The sequence below is a fragment of the Nansenia antarctica genome (genome assembly GCF_963989245.1).
Source record: "Nansenia antarctica genome assembly, chromosome: 18".
Taxonomy (NCBI): Eukaryota; Metazoa; Chordata; class Actinopteri; order Argentiniformes; family Microstomatidae; genus Nansenia; species Nansenia antarctica.
In genome coordinates, this window is record NC_137691.1 from 7413417 (window position 1) to 7420916 (window position 7500).

The 7500-nt window shown below is 47.2% G+C and overlaps 2 protein-coding genes across 2 annotated transcripts in view; one reads left to right on the forward strand and one right to left on the reverse strand.

Moving 5' to 3' along the window:
• r3hcc1 (R3H domain and coiled-coil containing 1) overlaps positions 1–4104 on the forward strand; it is a gene marked incomplete at its 5' end in the record, with an annotated part of 15338 nt that extends 11234 nt beyond the window's left edge. The window contains one exon of the mRNA XM_080548564.1: positions 3315–4104. The remainder of the gene's footprint in view (positions 1–3314) is intronic.
• Positions 2897–7500, reverse strand: part of loxl2a (lysyl oxidase-like 2a) — a gene marked incomplete at its 5' end in the record, with an annotated part of 31668 nt that continues 27064 nt past the window's right edge. Inside the window, 5 exons of the mRNA XM_080548565.1 lie at positions 2897–2995; positions 5356–5467; positions 5799–5935; positions 6435–6550; positions 7348–7500. The exon at positions 7348–7500 is cut by the window's right edge and continues 88 nt beyond it. Coding sequence (XP_080404691.1) covers positions 2925–2995; positions 5356–5467; positions 5799–5935; positions 6435–6550; positions 7348–7500 — 589 coding nt within the window. The 3' untranslated portion in view covers positions 2897–2924. The remainder of the gene's footprint in view (positions 2996–5355; positions 5468–5798; positions 5936–6434; positions 6551–7347) is intronic.

A 7500-nucleotide genomic window follows, 5' to 3' on the forward strand; every position in this document is an offset into this window, starting at 1 on the left:
TTCTCTCTCTCTCACCCATCCTTCCTGTCATAATCTCTACTATATCTGTCATTAAAAAGAAAAAATATGAGTGGGACTGCCCCACTCAGAAAATAAAAATAAAAATGATGTAGCAGGGAGGTATGGGAGCACAGTACCTTAAAGGGCCCAGGAAGTTAAGGGCCTGACACAGGAAGGGCACATGGGAAGCGGCAGGTCTGGAATGTAAAGGTGCAGGCTGGTGTTACGGTCTCCTCCCTCCACTGCTGTCTTGTTCTGATTGTGTTGCAGGATGGCAGTGGGGAGAGGAGGCCTGATTGGCTGATGTAGCACACCTGTGCCTATTTAGGTTGTGCGTTGGAGATCAGTCTCTCTCTCTCTCTCCATACAGGATATCCTTTTTTGACTCTTCTGTTAGTGGCAACCTTTTGTTCCTTTGTTTAACCCTTAAAACATTCCACATTACAGATCACTCACCCACACCCTACACAACTGATAAAACTGACTATCACATCCCATTTCTAAATTACATGTTGTTGTCCTGCCAGGTAACGTGTGGCTATTTTTTTTTTTTTTCTTTTTTGCGAGCCTAACTTTTTTTTACAAAGCGCTTTTCTGGACCAAAACATGTCCATGAACCATTGGAAAGATGGTTGATGCTTTAACTTTTTAAAGACCAAGATTGTCTTAATTGGTCTTGCCTGATTTATTTCAAGGAGTATAGCCATTCAGTAACTTTTGGAGAAGTTATATATAATAGCTAATAATAATGCTCAAAACTAGATGAAGCTGCTAATCTCTGAAAGGATGCTATAGCCTAGCTTTGTCTTACTGGCTAGCACAGCCAGGAGACCACCAGGTCTCACCTATTCAGCTTTGATTTGTAGTTATAGGCCTTAAGTAAATATACTAGCCAGCAAGCTAAACTGTACATGTGCAAGACAAACTTCCCAGCGTGGGTGGGTGCTGATAGTTCTATATATTTATAAAGTTATTTTTTCTGAGTGGGGCAGTCCCACTCATATTTTTCATTTTTATTGACAGTTCAGTGAAGATTTAGACAGGAAGGATGGGTCAGAGAGAGAGGAGGGATGACATGCAGGATATGTCCCCGGCCGGAATCGAACCGGGGACCCTGCGTTTACATGGTCAGTGCTTAATGATGTCATAATGTAATGATAAAGGCTTTCTGGTCCTTAAGCCCAATGCACACGGCGTGCGATTTTGTCCTGCGACAAAATTCCAGTTGAGAACCAGTTCCAAATTGTTTGATTCCTCTTATCGATGCCGGCATGTTTTGCGCATGCGCATGCGCTGTCAGTTCAGTGCGTCATGACGACTCTGAGATCTAGGATTCTCCCATAGAACGCAGACATGCACATTTTTCTGCAGAAGAATTGTTGAGTTTATCAGTTGTTTTCAAAGTTATATCCTTTGATCCTAAAGAATCAAACCGACAAGCAGAATCGATAATGGAATCGCTATCAATAACATCTTATCAATTCCCTCCCCATATGACACAAGAAATGGCTGTGGTCTGAACAGATGTGACACAAGAAAGGGGTGTGGTCTGCTTGTTTAATTCTTTTTATTACATAAAACATAATAAAAGCACCAAATTCTGTTCCACCTTCACCCATGTGTTCAGTAGAGAACAATAGCCCATAGTACAGTATCTCCTACAGTACAGTGCAGTAGAGCATAAGTAGGACAGTCTCCCATGAAGCACAGAGCAGCTTTGCAGAGTGAACACACACACACGCACTCACACACACACACACACACACACACACACACACACACACACACACACACACACACACACACACATACATACATACAGTACTATACAGGAATAATGTACTCTAGAGCAATACAGAGACATCTTCGTGGTTGTGAGTTCCACAATCATAACAGATCACAGTCCCTGACGGTAATAACTTAATAAGATATTTGGGGGAAAAACGCAGAAGCTGAGAGATTTAAGCTAATGTCTGAAGTACTTATCGAAAGACGGGAAAGATCAAAGCTGTGAAATGTGGTTCCAGAGTCGTTTATTATATATCTGGTCATCTCATTCATATTCAATTCAAATATTCTACGAATTATTCACTGCCTGCCTGTCTTCCCCTTTTCTAGAACCTTCCTTTATTCCATTCATATCACACAGACTCATAATTTATTTCACTCGGAAAATTATAGGATATTCCCATTGGGTGCTAGACACTCCCACTGCCTCTTCCCCTTCCTAATAAGGGCATGTTGGCTCTGTGCATGTGAGCCTATTAGCATCGAGGTTTTCTTCTATGCAATACACCACTTGGTTGTCCCTACAGTGCCACAGGTAACATTGTTGAGAACAGCTTGACTTCCCTCTGTGGTGAGGCAGGCAGGAAGCTCTGGTAGGGTGAGAGTTAGCAGCTGGAATGTTGTTAACAACAGTTCTCAGACCAGAGTGATTGTACTGTAAAACTGCTGGATCTTAAGACACTTTGAGGGTTCGTTGTCTCTTAACCAATCATGTCCCAACGTTGGCCTCAGTGTGAAGTTCCCCCTATGCACAGATCTAGGATCAGCTTAGCCTCCCCGAATACTGACCTTAACTATTGTGGGGAAAATGACCTAAACTGACCAGAGACCAGCATCAAGGGGGGAACTTCACCGTCCTTATGTTGGGGGGGGGGGGGGGGGGGGGTTGGGGTTCCTGGGGGGGCTTGGGGGCCTCAGGTGGAAGGGGATGAGGTCTAGGGCTGGCGGTCAGGAGAGGGGTCTGTTCGGGGGTGGGGGTGGGGGTGGGGGCGGGCGGAGGGAACAGACACAGTTCCCTCTAGTGGTTGGTCAGGGTGCAACAGTCTGGCTGGTGGTTGTCATAGCATCAGTCATGGCTGATCATTGTCAAGAGTTCTAGAACCGGAACCTTCCGTCTCTTCCCCTCCTCCGTCTCTCTATCTGTGTCCCAGCTGGTTGTTCAGGAGGCCGGGGAAGGAGTCCTCTGTCTCTGAACTCAGAGAACCACCTGGAGGGAGGGAGGGAGGGGAGGGAGGGAGGGAGACAGGGAGAGAAGTGAGGGGAGGGAGGGAGACAGAGAATGAATGATAGGAATAATAGTCTGTCATTAAGGGCATATTAAGACTAACCCTAGACTAAAAAGCATCTTCAATGGAGATTTTACATTGAACGTGTGATTTAGTCCAGGACTAGCGCCTAAGCCTTGTCTGTGAAACCGGCCCTAAGAGTCTTTCCTCAACCTTAGGGTTAGGGGACCCAACATGACCTAACCCTAACCCTTATCCTGTTGTCTCCATCTGAGTTTGTCTGTTTGTGGTCTCTTCCAGGAACATCACCCCCTGTCCCAGGCAGCTCTGGACCCCCACCACTCTCCTCTTGACCCCTTCTCTTGACCCCTTCTCTTGAACCCTTCTCTTCTGAAGCCACAAGGATACGACTGGACCTCTCTGGCCTCATGAGGGATTTTCTGAACTAATTCAGCCCACATGAACGTGTCTGTAGATGCTCAAATACGCTCAAATACTGTACACCAACGTCATTTGTTATATTCACATCCTGTGCCAAAGTGTTTTCTTTCGTTGCATGTTGCATGAGTTCAGGTTTCTGTTTACAAGTATTTCCCAGGGATTATAAAGGCATTCAAATGTTTTATTAAATACAATTGTTTACACTGTAAGTAGATCTAGACCCTGTAGTTGGTCCGGGTGGTCCTAGTCACCTGGCAATCTAAAACAAACACTTTTTAAAAACTTTTATGACGTTTTTATGACGTTTTTTTATTAACTACATTGTATTTCCCTAAACCGACTGAATGTTCTAGTTCTCCTACTGTTTACTGGAGAAGGGAGTTGTATTTTTGTAAAGAGGGTGTGGTCCATGTCCAGGTTATTGTCAAACTGTACATTACGCGGCTTTACACACAACAGGCCCGACCTCGACCATACTGTGCTGACTCAGATATTTCACATTGTCTTTTTTTTCCATCGCTGTTTCAGCAACTATGGTGGATGCATGAACCAGCCTAGCCCAGCTCAGCTAGGCTCTGTAGTGTGAATTAGGGTTAACACCACCCACACGGTGTAGGGTTAACACCACCCACATGGTGTAGGGTTAACACCACCCACATGGTGGACAAGGGTTGTACATCCAGCTCTTCACTCTGTCTAACTGGGTAAGGTGTTTGATAAAAAAAAAACTCCTTGTGAATATGCTGGAATTGTAAATGTACATTATCATATTAAAAGTTCTATTTGAATTCTTGAGTATTAAAGAGTTTTTAAATTCTCTCCTGCATCCCTCCTTTTGTCTCTCGTACTTAGTTAAAACATGAGTGGTCACTATAATCTAAATGGGGTCCTTGAATCCAGGTCTCCTGTGTGGAAAACACAAGTGTTTACCATTAGTTAGTAAGGCATTCTCAGACAGATCTACCTCGTCACAAGATCGTAACCAGGCAACCTGGCCCAACCTGGCCCAAGGCATAAACAGACTCAGCGGTTGCTTAGGGACAACCCTTGTTTTTGGAGGACTGATGTTGGATGGTGGTGAAAGGATGGACAGCTATAGTTTCTACAGTAGCCTGTTGTTTTGTTGTTAACATAGTTGAACAATTTTGTAGTGTTCACTTTATTTATTTGGAATATTGTGCACTCATATTGATTGTTCATTGCTATTTATTTGTCCAAATATATATATACGTTTTTATTGGTGTTCATTTGTCATTGTTTATACTTATAGACCTTGTTATGTGCAAGTTTGTTGCTTTTATAGGTTGAAAATGTTGACTTTTATAATTATTTAACCCCCCACCCCCCCGGTCAATTAAACACACGCCAATCGAAAACTCCAACCCTCCGACAAAATGTGTGTGTGGCGGGGGGGCTACATAAAACATCTTGCTTAGGCCACAAAAGTCCTAGGGCCGGCCCTGATCATAAACAACCCTTCTTCTCTACCTATAACACTGTCACCCATAAACCCTCCGTATAATGATGTGTGATGAGGGGCGCTTAGTGGAATGATATGTGATGAGGGGTGCTGAGTGGCATAGCACACTAATGATATGTGACGAGGCTGCTTAGTGGCATAGCACACTAATGATATGTGATGAGGGACGCTGAGTGGCATAGCACACTAATGAGCATACTGCATCATCGCAAGTACCCTGGTTCGAATTGGGCCATTGTCATATCCTGCAAGTCATCCCTCCTCTCTCTCACCCCTCCTTCCTGTCAATCTCTACTGTCTTCATCCCAATAAAGCAGAAATGCCCTAAAAACATATAAAACAAATATGTGGAGATACCAGATGATTCTGACACCAAATGGGGCCCGCGCTGACATACATCTGCTGTCACATGACTCTCACCTATATGACAGTTGTAGGTCCATATCCTGTGTCCGTCGTATCGACTGCGACACTTCATGATGTTGTTGGTGTAATCCGACTCCGCCACCTCGAAGTTGGGGTTGATGACAACCTAGGACAGAGACGGGGGCACACGCTGATGATGTCACAGCCTGACTGATGATGTCACGGATCAACACAACCTGGTCTCTTTTACACTAAATCATGTTGTAAAAGTAATACAGCTAAGAGAGCATTCTAACCTCTGCGCCCAGTTGTTCAAAACTGATCCAGGATCAGATCGAGCTGGCTGATTTCCTCTATACGACTCAATATCAGACAGCACGAAAAGAATCAGGATCATTCTGATCCAGATTAAACGTTTTGAACAACTGGGCCCTGGGGTCCTACCGGGTTAGATACAGGATAAACAGATGGACTCTTGGGAGGTGTAGTTCTCTTACCTGGAAGATGTAGTCCCCAGGGGAAATGTCCGTCACGTCGATCCACTGGCAGTCGATGTCATGTCTGTAGGTATCCCAGCAACCAACAGTGATGCCCTGCTCACCAAAGTTGGCACAGGCGTACCGTTTCTGAATACCTGTAACGCAACACAATAGAGTTACACACAAACTTTTTTTTTTAAGGTAGGTTTTATGTAGCCTGGAGGTTAGAGAGGAAGGCCAGCAATCGATAGATTCACTTTATTGTCATTACATAGTACCAGACAATGCAACGAAATGATTGTGTGTCTAACCAGAAGTGCAACAAATAGCAATTATATCGCAGTGATAAGTAGCAGTATTTACAGCAATCTATACAGTAAAGTGCAGAGATAGGTCTCTGGTTCACCCCCCACCTCAGGAGGGAGTGAGCTGTGAGCTGGTGACTGGTGTGAGTGTTGAGGGCATCATATCTAAGGCACTTAACCCCTAACTGCTCCAGGGGGCTCCATGCTCCATGGCTGACCCTGTACCCAGAGCCCAGAGCTCTGTTCCCCCTGGGGGGAGACGTGTGTACTTGCTCTGTTCTAAGACATTAAAGATGAATGTTAATGTTAACCTCACCTTCGTCACAGTGGGTGTTAATGTTAAGCTCACCTTCGTCACAGTGGGTGTCCTCCAGACAGAAGCTGGCCTTGTGTCCCTCGGCCACCTTGGTCCCGTTCAGACTCAGCAGGTCGTAGTGGGTGAACACCTCCATGCTGTGGTAGTGTCTACAGGACAACACACACACACATATTCATTCATAATGGTAATGATAGACAGTATAGACACCCTAACACCTATACCCTAACACCTACACCCTAACACCTATACCCTAACACCTATACCCTGCCCCCTAACCCGTCCACCCTCCACCCTAACACCTCCACACCCTCCACCCTAACACCTCCACACCCTCCCCCCTAACCCGTCCACCCTCCCCCTAACTCCTCCACACCCTCCCCCCTAACCCGTCCACCCTCCCCCCTAACTCCTCCACACCCTCCCCCCTAACTCCTCCACACCCTCCCCCCTAACTCCTCCACCCTCCACCCTAACCCCTCTCCACCCCCCTGCCCCCTAACTCCTCCACACCCTCCCCCCTAACTCCTCCACCCTCCACCCTAACCCCTCTCCACCCCCCTGCCCCCTAACTCCTCCACACCCTCCCCCCTAACTCCTCCACCCTCCCTCCTAACCCCTCCCCCCTAACCCCTGCCCCCTAACCCCTCCACCCTGCCCCCTAACTCCTCCACCTCCCCCCTAACCCGTCCACCCTAACACCTCCACACCCTCCCCCCTAACTCCTCCACCCTCCACCCTAACCCCTCTCCACCCCCCTGCCCCCTAACTCCTCCACACCCTCCCCCCTAACTCCTCCACCCTCCCTCCTAACCCCTCCCCCCTAACCCCTGCCCCCTAACCCCTCCACCCTGCCCCCTAACTCCTCCATCCTCCACCCTAACCCCCCCACACCCTCCACCCTAACCCCTCCCCCCTCACCCCTAAACCCCTCTCCCCCCTCTACCTGTGACAGTCGTGCCAGACCCAGCTGTGGTGGGCGGCGCGCGGCCTGAAGTCGGTCACTCCGTTGTTGTGGATCTGGGAGGAAAAGCGCAGCAGGCGGCGGTAGGACTCGGGCGTGGCCGTGGCGGCGGAGCGGGACAGGCAGTGCTCCTCG